This window comes from Mixophyes fleayi, chromosome 4, assembly GCF_038048845.1.
Source record: "Mixophyes fleayi isolate aMixFle1 chromosome 4, aMixFle1.hap1, whole genome shotgun sequence".
NCBI lineage: Eukaryota > Metazoa > Chordata > Amphibia > Anura > Limnodynastidae > Mixophyes > Mixophyes fleayi.
In genome coordinates this window covers 183826939-183844559 of record NC_134405.1, presented here as the reverse complement: position 1 = coordinate 183844559, position 17621 = coordinate 183826939, and the positions used below count along the sequence as shown (strand labels likewise).

At 37.5% G+C, this 17621-nt stretch overlaps 1 protein-coding gene across 3 annotated transcripts; it reads left to right on the top strand.

Moving 5' to 3' along the window:
- The first annotated feature begins 2267 nt into the window (after positions 1-2267).
- ING3 (inhibitor of growth family member 3) lies at positions 2268-15641 on the top strand. 3 transcript variants are annotated; one of them, XM_075208958.1, is made up of 12 exons: positions 2268-2408; positions 2544-2615; positions 6587-6687; positions 6818-6883; positions 7234-7330; positions 9178-9249; positions 9325-9444; positions 10509-10693; positions 10858-11048; positions 11435-11627; positions 13809-13847; positions 14900-15641. In XM_075208958.1, exons 1-12 carry the CDS (start codon positions 2381-2383, stop codon positions 15014-15016), a joined length of 1281 nt encoding a protein of 426 aa, XP_075065059.1. In that variant the 5' UTR covers positions 2268-2380; the 3' UTR covers positions 15017-15641. The 3 variants fall into 3 exon arrangements, with proteins under 3 accessions (XP_075065059.1, XP_075065060.1, XP_075065061.1); XM_075208959.1 differs by lacking the exons at positions 2268-2408; positions 2544-2615 and adding an exon at positions 2631-3346; XM_075208960.1 differs by lacking the exons at positions 2268-2408; positions 2544-2615 and adding an exon at positions 5289-5491.
- The last annotated feature ends 1980 nt before the right edge of the window (positions 15642-17621 follow it).

Genomic DNA, 17621 nt, shown 5'->3' with positions numbered 1-17621 from the left:
AATTGTTTTAATTTGCAACACTCACTACACAGTTCAAAACTGCCTCTGGAAGCAACGTCAGCACTGGAACTGTTTGTGGGGAGCTTCATTAACTAGGTTTACATGGCTGAGCAACTGCATACAAACTTCAGATCACCATGCGCAATGCCTATGGTTTCCAGTGTTTGGTATAGAAGAACCTTACTGGCCTGCAGAGCCCGGACCTCATCGTCATCATCATCATCATCACCATTTATTTATATAGCGCCACTGATTCCGCAGCGCTGTAGAGAGAACTCAGTCACATCAGTCCCTGCCCCATTGGAGCTTACAGTCTAAATTCCCTAACATACACACACAAACAGACAGACAGAGAGCGAGAGAGAGACTAGGGTCAATTTTGATAGAAGCCAATTAACCTACTAGTATGTTTTTGCAGTGTGGGAGGAAACCGGGGCACCCGGAGAAAACCCACGCAAACACAGGAAGAACATACAGACTCCACACAGATAAAGCCATTGTCGTAAATTAAACTCATGACCCTAGCGCTGTGAGGCAGAAGTGCTAACCATTTAGCCACCGTGCTGCCCAACCCATCAACCACCTTTAGGATGCATTGGTACACAAACTGTGAGCCAGGACTGATTGCCCAACTTCATTAATGCTGTTGTGGCTGGAGGCAAATCACCACAGCCATGTTCTAAAATCTAGTGGAAAGCCTTTTCAGGAGAGTGGTGGCTGTTATAGCAACCAAGGTGGTACCAACTCCATATTAATGCCCATGGTTTTGGAATGAGATGTTCAACAAGAACATATTGATGTGATGTTTGGGTGTCCATATAATTTTGGCCATGTAGTATATATCCTGCAATGCTCCGCACTCCAGTTAATAGCCAAAGTAGTGGCTTGTTTTCTTCCCCCCTCTAGTTAATACTAGTAGGCTGTGCAGAGCTACTCTAGCACATACAACGTCATGCATACAACAAACGAAGAGCTTGGCATCTAATATTCTCCTTCTAATTTGTGCACATATACACAAAATGTTATTGGTATCAACTATAGATATCATTGTATATGGATATTATGTGTTCATTGATTCGCATGGGAAGGCCATATGAACTTATGAAATTGGCTACTAAATGAAGATCTATTACAAAAATGCAAAATGGCCAAGTTGCAGCACAGAATCTTCTTTGATGATACTATGCATCTTGATTTGTGCAAGCGTGCCCAGGTTTCCAGGAAAGTGTATAGGACTGGTGGCATTTGTATAAGAGCAAAGTTTGCACTAGGTAAAGGGATGAGTTGAATGGAGTGAAGTTATTCCTTGCAAAGCATAGCATAGCGGCATGCCTAGTTTTGCAGAGCAGTACAAAAACAATGCTTCATCTTGAGGCGCAAAGTGGTGATCCTTGCTGTGCAGAGGATCGTACAACAATTTCCGCTCTGCAGGAGATTGGGTCTTGATCAAGAAAAAAAAAACCTGGTGGTGGCAATAATCCACAATTTATCATCAGCAGGATACTTTCATTTACCTAAATGATAATGCCAGAATGCAAAAATGACACAAATTAAAAACAACTATTGAGTGGTCATACAAATGTATATAACATGAATTAAAAAAACTTTTATATATTTCACTAATGACAAAGACCCTATACGTCAGATTCCAAACAGCGAATAATTTCCTTCCCCTCAAAAAAGAAAAACATATATGATGAAGTTCTGTGATGTACCAAGAACAAACAATGATGGTTCAGCACTCATCTGAGGTGATGGATAAGGAAGCCTTTCCCAATTATACATGCATCCTCTACCAGCCACCAAAATTATTTTTCCAAGAAGTCCTCCAACAAAGAAATGTGCATCCACTGAGACTGAGAGCAGGTCACACAGGTGCAGAACAAAAGCATTTTGCACTAATTTTTATATATATATATATATATATATATATATATATATATATATATATATATATATATATATGTTTTTTTTTTTTTCATTATAAATGTACATTAAATACACATGCAAAGAATAACATTTAAATGATAAAAATGCATAGTAATTTAAGTCTAAGTTTTTCTTTTTTTGAGATAGCAGACTACAAGAAGGACACATCATTCAGCACTGGATAAACATATTGAAACCAGTAAAAGTCTTTTGGTGGTATGTATTTATATTTTGACCAGGCAAATGCAGCTTTCTATACATAGAAATACATTTCCCAGAAGTCCGTGCGCCGAGAGCTCTGTGCCGATGTCGTAGGTAAATGGAACCAATCAGAGCAGTCGCTCCCAGCCCTCTCTTCCCTGCCAGTATATTGTTGCTGTGGACTAGGCGCCATATTGTCTCCGAGTAATAAACGACTGCCGTTGTGTCTGTGGTGACTTGAGAGAGAAAAATGCTGTACCTGGAGGATTACCTAGAGAGTGAGTGTGCTGCCCAAGCGCGGTGACCGCCCAGGGTGCTCTTTGTACGGTAGGGAGCGGGTTGTGTTCGTGGTCAGAAATGGCGCCGCCTAATAACCGCCCTCGATCTCTCCCTCCCCTCCTGTCTCTCCGCAGTGATCGAGCAGCTTCCCATGGATCTGCGCGACAGGTTTACGGAAATGCGGGAGATGGACTTACAGGTGCAGAGTACGTGAGCACCTCTTGGCACTCGCCTCACTAACAGGCATCTATGTGTAACGGAAACCGGGTGCTCTTATGGGCCGAGGCGCTAGGAGGATAAAGCGACTGGCAGGAGACCATTTCCCTTCCATTGGTGCTATATCAGGGCCCAGCAGCAGGGGGCAGTGGTGATCTCCATTTACATCATCCCATCTCTGCATGTTATTCCATTTACACTTGGCACATTTTTGAAAAGCCGTGTAACCATGGCAACCAAGCAGACGGTTTAAATTTTTTTAAGTGGTGCTAGAAAAGTTATATTTTTTTGTTTAAATGGATAACACCTGTTTTTGTGCACCAACTAATATAAATGCCCCCTTCCCCACCAGGGTCATTTAATTTGGTTATAGGTGAGCCTTAATATAAAAAACCAAAGGAGGATTCAGGTCACTAAGTTAAATGTTAATGACCATATGCCCTTAATATGACTTAAGGGTATTTCCTTCAAGAATTTAAAATCTTGAGTTATAGTGGGTGGATGGCAATTTTTTTGTCTAGTATTTTAAATGTCTATGGGATCTCATGTGTAAACATGTTGTTCTGAATGTTCCAAATTACATAAGGGGGGGGAGGGGCATAGAGCTGCTGCCCAATGAGAATATCATGAACACTTGATGTCCCAAGTGTCTAGTGACTATGAGGAGCACTACTAAACAATTTAATAGGAGGCATGCAAGGAACATTGTGGGGAGATGCAGGTAATTTAGTGTTTTAGGGATGATTCTTCAAACTACAGAAAATTTTTCTGGAGAACCTGATGTCCCAAGCATTCTGGATAATAGGTCTCATGAATAAAATAGTTCCACCTAACTGCACGGTTTGTGCTAGTCATCATACTGGTATCATGTTAACCTGTTAGAAACTCCTTGTAGAGAAGGTTCTACAGCATGTCTGACCTGTATTTTGCACTAATGTCAATAGGAGACATGTGCATGCATAGGGATCAATAATCCTGGTACACACAGTATTTTCAGAGCCTTTTCCATATAATACATTCAAATCTTAATGTACCATGAGAAAATGCTCCCAAAGCCCTTGTCTGAAAGATCCCTAACTCTTCTTGCTAAAGTTACATCTGCATGAAACATTAATGTACCTTTTCATGCAACGGTGGGCCACAGGCAAGTCTTTTCTTGCTGAACCCAAGCCGACTCATCCCAATCTTATTAGAGTGGGAGCAGCCAACTTCTGAATCACAGTAGCACAATGCAGGGAGGTGGCATATCCGGAGGTGGAGGGAGTGCACTGTGTTCTCCCTCCTTCCTCTGTGTGGACTACTTCATGTTGCCCCTCACTGCTCTAACATATAACATAAGCATGGAGTAGCCTCATCAAACAATAACTATAAAATATGTACGTTTTTGCTAATAAAATAAATTGCAAAGCAAAAAACTACAGTATAAGTTGTATGTATTTCGCTTAATACCATATTTTCACATCACTACTCTGTTTTGCTGTGATTCTCTGCTCCTTTCTCTTGCTCTCGGCCTGTGACTACCTACTTGCCCCCATTCTCCTTATCGCTTCTCATATTACATGCATCCCTGCCTTCACTTCCACAATTCCATAAGTGAACAGGTCACAGTCTCCCACAAGATTAGCTCGCTCATCTCATGAAATATTCTGGCTTCTAAGAGTATTGTGATGATCAGATTGGGTACAAGTTGTGTCCCTACCCAACCTGTGAATACTGATTACAAAAAGGTTTTATTTCTCAAAAATTAACCAATTGTTTTTACAATTTCCCTTTGTCACCTTTCATTATTGTTTACCAAACCTCAATATAATTTAAAGAGCAACGAGGGCTAGTTCAGATGACCTAATTGTTGGCATAGTTAAGTGCACTCCAATGGAAGCACTGATGTAAGGCAAGTACTGGAAAAATTAATCCCGGTGCTGTCAACATTGTGTGAGGTATTTTCTAATGTCTGTTCTGGTCATTTGACAGAGAGAGAGAGAAAGTTTAAACGTGATGAAAGCAGTTGCCTGAATGAGTGCTAATATAAATATTTTTGTTTGAAAGAAAGTTGGAATGGATTCTTTCCTTGTTTTTCTATGACAAACAACAAAAGGCCTATCACACCTTGTTAAACAATGACTAAATGCTGCTGAAATGGCAAAACACAATATGAAACTTATAGGGGGGAATTCAATTGACCGCAATCTTTTTTTATTTTTTGTTTTGTTTTTGGCGCCGGGTTAAATTTTTTTTTTACCCGTGCAGGTGTTGACCCGCTGGCGCGACCGTTTTTACCTAACGCCGCATAAAAAATCGTGCAATTCAATTTTAAAACAGGTAAGGCAGCCCCCGCGCGTTAATCATTGTTACTTGTGAGTTTTTAGGGGTGTGAAAGGGAGGGGTTTAACACGGTCGTTTATAATAAAATAAAAATGCATTGGCATATATTTGTATCGCATTACACAGCCTTCTATTTTATAATATCTACATAACAGTACTTTTTTTTACTATACAATCATCTATACCATGACAAAACACATTAGTACATACATACATACATGCATAAATCTATTAAATAGTGATTATTGTGTTTATTAATTTTTTATTACATGCTTTTTGAAAAAAAAAAAAAATCACCTTTTCCATGTTATGCATTACTGAGAAACATAATTTTATTTTTATTTTTACATTATTACAAGATTTCAATAGTTTTCTTATGTTTTTATTTTTTTGCCCAGCTATGACAGGTGCGAGATAAAACTGGAGATTTGACAGTTTATTGCGCCACGTTAAAAAAATAATTGAATAGTTATTAATGCTTCTCCCTATACTTTCAATGGATCATCTACTTGTCTGCGATAGGACCGTTTGAGAAAAAAAAAAGGTGCGTTAAAAATTTAATTGAATATCGTGTAAAGTTAACCCGCTCCAAAATGAGTGAAAACCGTGTTAAAATGACTTAGCGCGGTGTTAAAAAAAAAAAACCAAAAAAACTGTCAATTGAATTCCACCCTAGCGTCCCCTTCATAAGCAACTGTTTAAACATGGCAGCTTTTGAACAATATATTTAACTATAAACGCCTACATTATAACACACAAGACTGTTTAACTGCTCTAACAAGTTGAACTGTTCATTTTCTGCATCCCCAAGAAATGCCAAATTGAAGTGAATACTCTGACTCAAAAATGGTGATCTGATGCCATCTTGGATAAAGCATATCATAACTTCATTAGCCTTGCATGTTGTATCCAGAATTAATTCTTTAGCAGCTAAATACAAGCTTTGTAGATGGCATCGGTCAGTTGTATATTGAAACTGGAGGGAAGTAGGTTCAGAGGAAATTTGAGGAAAAACTTCACAGAAAGGGTAATGAATAAGTAGAATAACCTCCCATCAGAGGTGGTAGAGGCTAATACAGTAGAGCAATTTAAACAAGCTTGGGATAGACATAAGGATATCCTTACAAAGAATAAATGATCAAAGAGGGTTCAAGGTTACCATAGCTTAAAAATTGGTCACACTAGATGGGCCAAGTGGTTCTTATCTGCCGCCAAATTCTATGTAAAAAAAGTATTGGTTTCTCTCAGCTCTCGGATTAAAGGACCGAATAGGGTTTGAGGTTACCATAGGTTAATAAAAAAATGGGCAGACTAGATGGGCCAAGTGGTTCTTATCTGCCGTCAAATTCTATGTGGTTACAAACTATTAATAAAATACAGGGCAGCAAAGAAGTAGTGATATTGCCAATCGCCTCCACAATAATCTTGTAGATTGATAATACTAAACTAAACAGAAGCCATTGCGTACCAAATGGTGTTCTTGCACTTCGCAACTTTTTATGTGTACTTAATAAACTTAGTGGTGGTCTGCATTTAACTAACTGCACTTGCATGATTAAAAATTATTGTATATACACCTGCCATATCTAGAGATCTCTTTGCCCTTCTTGATCAAACTTGAATTATGTTTGTAATGCAGATGCTATGGACCAACTGGAGCAAAGGGTTGGGGAATTTTTTGCCAATGCAAAGAAAAACAAACCTGAATGGAGAGAAGAACAAATGAGTTCTATAAAAAAAGTAAGATGTGTTAAGCACAAAAATAGTTGGCAGCACCTGACAATGAAAGTAGTGTTTAATTCATTTTGTTTTATGTGATGATTTATTTTCATTTGCCTATATAATAACTTTTTTTTTTAATTAACTGCAGGATTATTTCAAAGCTTTGGAAGATGCAGATGAAAAAGTGCAGCTAGCAAATCAGATTTATGATTTGGTAAGTGTAAAATGAGTCAAACTAATTTTTCAACTTTCATACATCTTTTATTTGGTTTTCCTACCAGTTAGCAGAAATTATGTCATCATTTTTTTAAGTGTTTGGGCAGCAACTGTGTATAACTGTACTATAACTGACATGTCGTGAAATTCCAAAATGACTTGCAATTTATTTTCTTACTTTCTTCCAGATAAATATCTCCAGGACCCATCTTTTTTTTTTTTAAATTACTTGTATTCATACTAAAAAAGAATCCTCACGTTCTTCTTCCAATACGTGCGTCAAAGCTCAATTGTTAAAATGTTTTTACTGCATTTTGTAACTCCTTTTGTTTTGTTGTTCTTTCACAGGTAGATCGACATCTAAGAAAACTAGACCAAGAACTGGCTAAATTCAAAATGGAGCTGGAGGCTGATAACGCAGGGATTACTGAAATATTGGAAAGAAGTGAGTATGTGCGTATGATATCAGCATTGAATAAATTACTGATACTCTCTTTTCACCTTATTTAAAAAAGCAATGCCAAACTGTGTAACATATACCCATTTATGCAATGTTTTGTTAATATTACTTGGTGATTTGTCGTCTGTATAATTGGGTAATACAGGGATAATAGGGTGCAGTTGGTCTTACTTCAAGTTTAGAACTCCTCCTCCTCTCCAATTTACAACACTGACATTCCTGCTGTTACCTCAGTTTTAGTTTAATCTTTCAAGAGGCTTGATGCCTTATCAGTCCTGCTTTTAAGCCTGATTTTATTTCTGAGATTATTTTATTCATACTCTGAGAAACCATGTAGAACTACTTTACCGGCATTAGTCGTAAACGTGACTTATATTGAAAGTTCATCCTCCCCACAACAGTCTTAAACAGACCGGTGCTTCAGAAATTTCGTAAATTTGCTTGACCAATTGTTGGGGATATTGTACCCCTACCTAGCATACTTGCCCCTGGCCACCATATAACAAAACCACCTGCACTCAATCCTTTCCTTTGCAATGGAAGTCTGTCCTATCTGTTTTTCGGATATCTCTTCAAATTGCCTAGTGCCCACTCTGGGACAGATGCCCTATGCACGGCATGTGAGGCAGAGCATCAGCAGCTGCTTTTGCCCGTGTGAGCTCCCATTGAGGTGGAAGAGCAAGCCTGGGCAAGATCCTTGGTCTGGTCTATCGAGGAAATTACGTGCGTTTGCGAACGAACGTACACTGTACACGTGCTAACAAATGTGAGAAGAAATTTTCATGTTTGCTCACAACAATAAGACTGAAAAGTTGCTGCCTGGACGGGTCTGTCTTTTGTTAATCGTCTAAAACGTGACTAGTGTGTATACGTTATTCTTCCAAGCGATCAGACCTTAAAGTCGTTGTAGATAACACATTGGTCAGAAAATTCTGCAGTGAATTCTGCGTTCCTGCCTCCTTCCCCCCTTTTTTTTTTTTTTTTTTTTTTTTTTTTTTTTTTTTTTTTTTTTTCCCCTCAGTTGTCCTGTCTACTGCTGTTCTTGCTGGAGGGTCTGGATGGTGATTTGAGACTTTGCTCTCTGACAGATTTTGAACCTACGGATTCTGTAGAGTTGATGTTTCTTACATGGAAGTCCACGTTTCTTTTTGCTTTCTCCAACAATTGGATAGTTTCAGAGCTGGGACTCTGTCTTCTAGGTCTCCTCATCTTATCTTTAATTAAACACAGGGCTGTTCTTCAGACTAAACCTTCCTTTTATTAAAAAGTAGTCATTCCGGCTTTAAACTGTGATAGGTCTCCGGAAACAGGAGGGTTTTTTCACTCACACTCACATTAGGGCTTTGAGGGCCTATGTTCTTAGTACCTGTGAAGTGTGCAGGCAGGTTGACCTTTTGCCCCTCTATGATGCCCAGGAAAGAGGTTGGATGGATTTAACATAAAAAACAAAAAGTCCTTGTGTGTTTTTTTTCTTCTTAACCTTGAACCGTATTATCTTTGAGAAATAATTAACTTCATATATGGGTCATTTCAACATAATTGATCTATGTGAGAAATTTTACTTGCATAGCCACTGGCTACTTTTCAATGGGTTGCATGCAAACTACCCATCAACAATCCCTATTTGTAGCCTCCTCCTGGCCTCCGGTGCATGGAAACTCCATTATGTTCCTAATCATGGTAGGTTATACAGTTTCAACTGAACACAGCACTCTACTTTCTGATTTTTAGAGAACAATGATGTGTTTGTTGTACTTTAATTACATTATTTTTAACACCACTGAACACCAATATAAATAGGTTGTTTAATTATCATTTTAATTAACTTCTAGGGTCGCTAGAATTAGACACACCTTCGCAGCCTGTCAATAATCACCATGTTCATTCTCATTCTTCAGGAGAGAGTAAGTGAAATAAGTCTTATTTTTATATACATTTTTAAAATGGAACCAGTTAAACACAAATGCTTGTGTCTACAGAAAGGAAGCACAATTCATCTTCCCATCATTCTACAACAGACCATGTACCAGAGAAGAAATTCAAGTCTGAGGTGTTGTTATCAACTCTTACTTCTGATGATTCCAAAGAAAATACTCCAGGCAAGTATTCTGTAGTTTGCAACATGTTTAAATCCTGATTTATACATGTTTATTTCACTGATCATTGAAACCAATGACAAGTGAAGTGAATAACATTTATTATCTTATTACAACGGCACTTGTCAAGGGGTGGGATATATTAGGCAGCAAGTGAACCGTCAAGTTTTTGAAGTTGATGTGTTGGAAGCTGAAAAATGGGCAAGTGTAAGGATCAGAGCGACTTTGACAAGTGCTATATTGTGATAGCTAGATGATAGGTCAGAGTATCGCCAAAAAGTCTCCTTTCCCTCTATTCCTTGATCTGCTGGGAATCTTTTTAGTGCCCTCGTGAGTGGGTGTACACCACTGGGATAACAGGGGCTGTTCTCTTGAACAGTTGGCCAGTTTAACGCTGGGCCAGGAGAATGAGTTTTACTCTCCTTGGTGGGCATTTCCTCACAGCAAAGACACAGAGACCGACAGTTGCTGCTACTCTCTATTACTGCAGGGAAGTTAGGGATTTCGTGAATTTTTGAGGTTTGTTACTCTGTTTTGTGGGGTCTTGGTCTGTCTTGATGTCTTATTCTCTTTATTCTGATTGAGTAGTACAGCAGCCACCCACCCCACCCCATTTTCCTCATTCTCTTTTTGTCATGTCAGAAAAAGGGAGCAGTGGGGCGACATCAGTTTTCTTTTATACCTGTTTATAATATCAGGCTAAATTGCCCAGTGAGCAGTCTGGAGAGTGAGCACTGCTGCGTACACCAGTGACTGGTGCAGCTGATCTGAAGGAGCCAGCTTTGAGCGAAGTCATCCTCTCCCATCTTTGTGTGTGTGTATGGATTCATCTTCATTGACATTTCAGTCCTGTGTTGCACCTATATCTCAAGATTGGATCTCGATAAAGGACTGGAGTTGATTAAGATGAATCTACAAACCACTTGAAATTGATTTCATTGTGTATAGTCCTGATAGTACACATGCATGTTACCATAAATAAATGACAGGCTCAGGTCTATTTATATACATATAGAATTTTGAAAAAGATTACAAGAGCTGTTCTGCTTTTTTTTTTCTCTCCCCAGGTTGCAGAAACAATATTTCCTCCTCCTCTTCCTCCTCCACCACTAATGTTTACACCGTGAACTCCTCGCAGCCGCTTACATCCTATAACTTGAGCTCTCTTTCCTCTGGAGCTGGTACTGGGACAGGGGCTGGAGCTGGTGCTATTACAATGGCAGCTGCTCAGGCAGTTCAAGTGACAGCACAGGTACCTAGTCATGAATACGTAATTGATTTTTATTCCTGTTGATATCATTTGGTTTACGTAGAAGTGATTTGTCTTTATGTGAAACATATTTTTTTACATTTCAAACTGCTTTTGTTCATTTTGTTTGTATCAAAATAATATGTTGATCCTAAATATATCCATAGATGAAAGAAGGTAGAAGAACATCCAGCATGAAAGCCAGTTATGAAGCCTTTAAAAATAATGACTTCCAGCTTGGAAGAGAGTTCTTATCTAGAGAGTCAGCCACTTACTCTTCTTCAGCACTGGCTTCTACACTAACGCAGACGTTAACATCTTCAGCCACCACAGATTCAAGAAGTGGGAGAAAAAGCAAGTGAGTTACTTTCTATGTTAGTCTGCTATGTTGACCATTTAATATGCATGTATTGTGTTGTACAAGAGCTGAACAGAAAAATGCACTTTAAGCTCAACATTTTTCATTGTTTGTTGTTGCCAATAACGTCCTGGTGGTGTTTAAAATGCATCTTCTATGTGTATGTGATGCCTTTGAACTGTTTAATGTGCAGCCATATATAAAATGTTAACATTTTGCAAATATATAATAGCCGTTTACAAGTTTTGCAATAACTTTAAATTGGAAGTTTTTTCATGTGATCATAATAATTTTTTTGGGGGGAGGCATCCCCTTTTTGCCATATCATTTAAAACAAGTGTATCTGACAATACACCAACTAATTTTTGGGTTTTATTTCCACTTAGGAACAACAATAAATCATCAAGTCAACAGTCTTCATCCTCCTCTTCATCTTCCTCTCTCTCTTCTTGCTCATCATCATCGGCTCTAGCGCACGAACTGTCTCAACAGACAGCAGCTATTCCAGAATCTGATTCTAATAGCCAGGTTGATTGGACTTACGATCCGAATGAACCCCGTTATTGCATCTGTAATCAGGTCAGTGTTCCACTGATTGTACATATGGGTTCCTTTTATTACAGGGGATTTCCACTAAAGAACGCCTGTACTAAATCCTCTCCCTTCCCAATAATACAGATTTGGTGGGTCTAGGGTGGGATCTGGCACAGCAACTCTAATGCTGTTAATTAGATTTGTCTTAGTTCTTCTGCTATGATTAGAGTTGAACAGCATCAAAGGTTGTGCGAGTGCTGGGATCTTGCTAATTCCAGCAAACAGTGGAGTTGCAGGGCAGGGAACCCCACCAATGCACAATAATTGGGAAGGGAGGAGGTTTAGTACAGGGCTGTTTTAATGTAAAACTCCTTTAAAAACATGCATGGTAATAGGGGCACTTAGGTTCACTTTAGTTTTAATTCCAGTTTATCATGTCATAGTTCTGAGAAATCTCATATTAATAGAACAATCTGAGGAAATCCTAATTGCAATAAAGTTATTCGTACTCATGCCATTTGGAAATAAAACTGTGACTGTTTAAAGTGAAGCCTTGCATATGATTTACTCCTCCTCATTAGATGTGAATAGAAGACGATAATGCTGTTATTTATTGGCCTCCATATGAATTATCCATGTACCAAATTTGAAAATTACCACACAAATAAAATCCAGCCTATTTTAAGTTTAAGGCACTTTAAAAATATTTTTTGTTCCTCATTGAAGATGTAGGTACAGGTATTTGACATTTGCAAATATATAGTTAAAATTGCCCTATGTAATCCAACTTCACCCACCCCTTCCATGTCTTGGCCTCCTGTGTCGTCATGTGGCATTAAGATACTTTATTACTTTTTTCCTTAGGTTGGATAGGCAGAGGCTAAATTGTACTCTATTATTTAGCAAATTGTGATTGAAACTGCAGAAGTTGTTGCAATAAATGAAAATATAAGGAATGTAGTTGAAGGAAGATTCAAAACAGACGTTCCGACAGATGTTTAATATGTGCCAATTTTATAAATATGCAATGAAACACGTTTAAAACGATTACATTATATGTGCCAGTGTAGGATGAATTAAGTGTTACAAATTAAGTGCACTGCAGGAATAGAAAGCATGTTCATAATTAAATAGCCTGCAAATGGTGGTTGTCCACCTGATTAGAAATGGAATGTCCATGATATCAGGTGGAGGATGTAAGTATGAAACAGACAAGACTGCTCCAATAAGTCAAATCTAATACTTACAATATGTGGCAACAAGGTAAAAATCCATTTTTTCAATTTGTTTTAGATGTTATAAAACATATAAGCCATTATATGGCACGTTGTATGCATGGGGAAAAAAACATCCAATCTGCATGAAAAGAAACATACATATGCCTTAGTATGGTCTCCTTTGTTCTTTGAAGAATTTAGCAAACACCTACTTTCCCTCTAAATTGAAATTACACTCTAAATAAAGACTTTACCATCTCCTCGGGCTACATCCTAACTCCTAACCCCCACCCCCAATGTATATTTTGGTGCTCATTATATTTCTGACCTCCATTAGCTTTTTGCCTGTAGTTTTCCTCTTTTACCTCCCTAACTACTTTCTACATATTCTACCTTATAACTAACCTGCTAGTGCCATTGTGATACTGTAAAATACAAGACCTCTTGTAGTTTACATATGCTTTTTTTTCAGTTGTGTCTGTAGAGAATAGTTATACAATCAATTATTTAGAAGCAGAGTGAGGAAACCCACAAGTATATTATTCATTGTATGCGATCCCTAAATATTTAATAATAAAACCAAGATTTGTTGTTTTTTTGTTTTAATTATTTTTATTATGCATATGTCATCAGTTTTTTTTAAAAAACTTCATATACATTACTGTTCAGAAGTGAAAGAATAGTAATTGTATAAGCCCTATGCTGTCATGGTACTTTAAAGTGCTTTATTTAATGTTAAGATGTCCTACATGTACAAGCATGAATTATCGGCTTTGCATATTTTACATATCTTGCAAAGTGTATGTGTGTGTGTGTGTATATGTGTGTGTGTGTGTATGTATGTATGTGTATATATATATATATATATATATATATATATATATATATATATATATATATATATATATATATATAATTTTTTACTGAAATTTGCTGTGTGGAGAGAGCTATAGGCATATTTATTGTTATACTATTGTGTTTATTCTTAACTGTGACTTTCCTGTTCTAGGTATCCTATGGTGAAATGGTAGGCTGTGACAACCAGGATGTAAGTATTCCACATTTCTATTTGTGTGTACATCATATTTTCCCGGTGACTTTCAAGGGAAGAAATACTACATATATACAATGATTTATCGGTGATGTGAAAGCACCTGCTGTAGCAGAATGTTTCTTTCTCATGTTTTTCTTTACTATAGATATGCTGCCCTCTCATTATTACTTGCACATAGCCCCATGTAACACATAGGTATGGGCATGTGTTCTCTGAAACTGGATTTGCCGATTAAATTAGGTCGTTTTTTTGTTATCACTTTTAAAACACTCTTCCATTGGCCACATCCTCCTTATTCCATCCTTCTGAGTATTTGATTTCCCAAAAGGTCTATACCATGCTTCACACAGTTCTTTCTTGCCTACATCTGTGTATTGTCACCTGGTGTCGCCTTTTCCGTGCCTGCATCATTGAAATGCAACCCTGTATTCTCTTTACATGGTTTTATCTTCTTACATTCACGGTGTTTGAACTGGAGAGTTCTTTAGTTTGCTATCTCAATTTCTCTTTTTGATGGCCCTTAAAAGTCAAAGTGGCTTCCTCAGTACATTTCCTTATAGAGTAAAACTACCTTTCATAAGGCTTACTCTGGAGCATGTAATGCCATAACTTAACCCCTACGGCCTCCCATGCATCTAGGAATATGATGTAAAAAAAATCATCTTGACAATAATGTATAATATCTGTCTTCCTTGCCTCTTATCTTTGCTAAAACATTGCCGTTTGTTGTAACCCTAAATTAGCAAGGCTGCATATTTTGATGATGCTACAATTAAATCTTGTTTGATACCAATTAAAAAGAATCCCACTATACCATCTCATAAATGTTGAGCTTTATTGATAAAGCTGTTAAAATAAGCATAATATGCATAATGACAAATACCACTTAATCACTAGTAAGACTAGGCAGTCTGGCTGTAATTTAGAAAAAAACAAACCAAGGTTGTCCATGTTACATTTGTAACTAATATCATTAATTGGTTGTGTTTAAACATTAAAATTATTAATTTACAAAGTACTTTTATAATGCTTTTCTGTGTTCTCAGTGCCCGATTGAATGGTTTCATTATGGGTGTGTTGGATTGTCGGAAGCTCCCAAAGGCAAATGGTATTGCCCACAGTGTACCGCCGCCATGAAGAGAAGAGGAAGCAGACATAAATAACGTTTAAAAACACACTTAACGCTAAATTTAAGATTTTTTTTTTAAAGCAGACGTTAACACCATTTCATCTTCTGGCAGTCAGTTTGCTTGTTATATTGTATGGTAACTGGTGTATTCGTCAGAATACTGTTCCAGTGGTTCAGCACCTCATGATTTGTATGTAATCATTAATGGGATCATTGTATCGCATTTCTGTCCTTAAAGGATTTCAACATTGCTTTTTTTTTTTATGTTCTTTATGCATTTTCTGTTTACAATTATGTATTAAAGAGGTATCTCTTGCACGAAATTCCAGGCTGTTATGTAACATTGTATAAAATGTCACATAATCTCAGAATCTACAAAGTATGAGTATGCAGTACTTTCTACACTCTTTATAAACATATTTTGTTTCCTTTTGAAACAAATCTCAGCTGGCTGAAGAAAATGAGTTCTGTTTTGGGCTGGCATCCATTAAGTGTATACATACATAGTTATTTAATCTGTTATGTGAGCAGTAAAATGTTGGTACTACACAAAATATAGTGTAGTTCAGTATTGATGTGATCAATTTTTTACCGGATGTATTTTTTGTGTTCATTATTACATAGTGATATTAGCAAATAAAGTAATCCTTATTCCATAATTTGTTATGCATTTAACTATTAGAAAATATTTATTGTTGGGTCTTCATATTCTCTGTCCTAACATGATATCAAACAGTGTATTTCGAAATCCACCATTTTATTTAAAGGAACTAACTCCGCTAACTTTACCAGATGAACGCAGCGTTTTTGTTAGTCTGCTGCCTATTCCCCTTGGTTGGAGCCTCAGGAACTACACGCCGGAACAGTTTTTACTGGGCCTCCTACATTTCTGTAATATAGCAACCATAAATGTTAATAATTTACCATTCACCCCTGTGAAATAACTGCAGGTATTATTTGCTGGATTTAAGTCTATATCTTGTGCCATAATTAACTGTAAGAAGTATGTCTTCTGTAGCACGTCTCTAAGGCCCACATCAGTGTTTAAGACACAACTTCCTTTAAATCATTTTTGGATCAGAGAACATTTAATAGGCTTAGTTGAGGTTTAAATGATATTTGCACCCATATGTATGTCTCCTACCGGTACAGTAAGATGACCATAAACTCATGTAGTTTTGGGCGATCCAATCATTGTATACAGTGAACACGGCCAGCCAAGGTGAAAAGTCCAATTACATCACCAATGATTACGTTGGGTGAAAGTAGAGCCCTGCATATGAGTAATACATGATTTGTAACCTGGTCTTAATAGAAGCAACCTTGCTGGCAGTCGTTGAGACAATAAAGTTTAAAGACATTATGGTTACATTTAGACTGATTTCTTTGACTACCATTTTCATCTTCTCGCAGCAGAAATCGAAATTCGTCAGACGATTTTTCCAATCTTCAACTGTCCAGTTTTGGTGAGCCTGTGCCCACTGTTTCCTGTTCTTAGCTCACAAGAGTGGAATGCAGTGTGGTCATCTACTGCTGTAACCCATTCACGTAAAGGTTCCACATGCTGTGCACTTCTGCATACCGTAGTTGTATCGCATGGTTATTTTAGTTACTGCCGCCTTGAACCAGTCTGGGCATTCTCCTGACACCTCTCATTATCAAGGTGTTTTTGCCAACAGATTTGCTTTTCATTGGATGGTTATTTGTTTTGCACACCATTCTTTATAATCTGTAGAGATTATTGTACATGCAAATCCCAGGAGATCAGCATTGTATGAGTTACTCAACCTCATCGCACCAACAATCATTCCACGGTCAAAGTAACTTATCACATTTCTTCCCCATTCTGGTGTTTGGTCTGAACAAAACTTACCGTGTATGCATGCTTAGAAGCTTTCAGTTGCTACTACATGATTGACTGATTTAGATGCTTATTCAACACAGAAATCCTTAAATGGCTGGTTGAAATTATTGGGAGCTTTTAGAAGTAGTTAAAAATAATTGATTTCAAGCAGGTGATTGTCCTTCACTTTAGAACTGAACTCGCCTGTGGTGAGTAGCAGGTGGCTGCATTATAAATATTCAATAAATGAGCTTGAATAGAGAAAATTTCTCTTCTGTTTAGTATCACTATGTGTACAGCAAAGAGCACAGAGAATTGTCTCAGGAAGTCAGACAGAAGATTTTGGCCAAGCATAGAGAACCTCAAAGCTAAAATTCTTTTTCGTTCCCTTTTCCACCGTATGTTATTAGCAAGTATTTGGCTCGTTGAACTTTAGCCAACCTCCCAGGAAAGAGAAACCTTGATCAAGGGTTGAATCGCAGGATTGATTAACTGCCAAAGAAGGAGAAGGGGCACCCTAAAAATCCGGGAGTCTTGTGCAAACTGCTTCATGAAGAGTGGGCTGCCAGTAGAGAGGAGTAGGATGTTCATATATGGCTTTAGGCAGTTTTCTTGGCCAAAGGCTGTGCTACCAATTAAGTCATTTTTTTCCATTGTGTGATTTGAAAGGATACATGATATTGAATTCAGAATCAAAAACTAAGATTCTGTATATTAACATTTAGGGGCATATTCAATTGTCCGGATTCCCCGCCGCGTTAAAACTACTATTGTTATTACGGTAATAGCTGGAATT

Excerpts from the sequence above, each read along its gene's own strand:
- ING3 (XM_075208958.1), top strand. The coding sequence starts at position 2,381 with ATGCTGTACCTGGAGGATTACCTAGAGA. Across the intron at positions 6,688-6,817 it reads AAATGAGTTCTATAAAAAAA|GATTATTTCAAAGCTTTGGA; the intron begins GTAAGATGTGTT and ends AATTAACTGCAG. Across the intron at positions 11,628-13,808 it reads GTTATTGCATCTGTAATCAG|GTATCCTATGGTGAAATGGT; the intron begins GTCAGTGTTCCA and ends TTCCTGTTCTAG.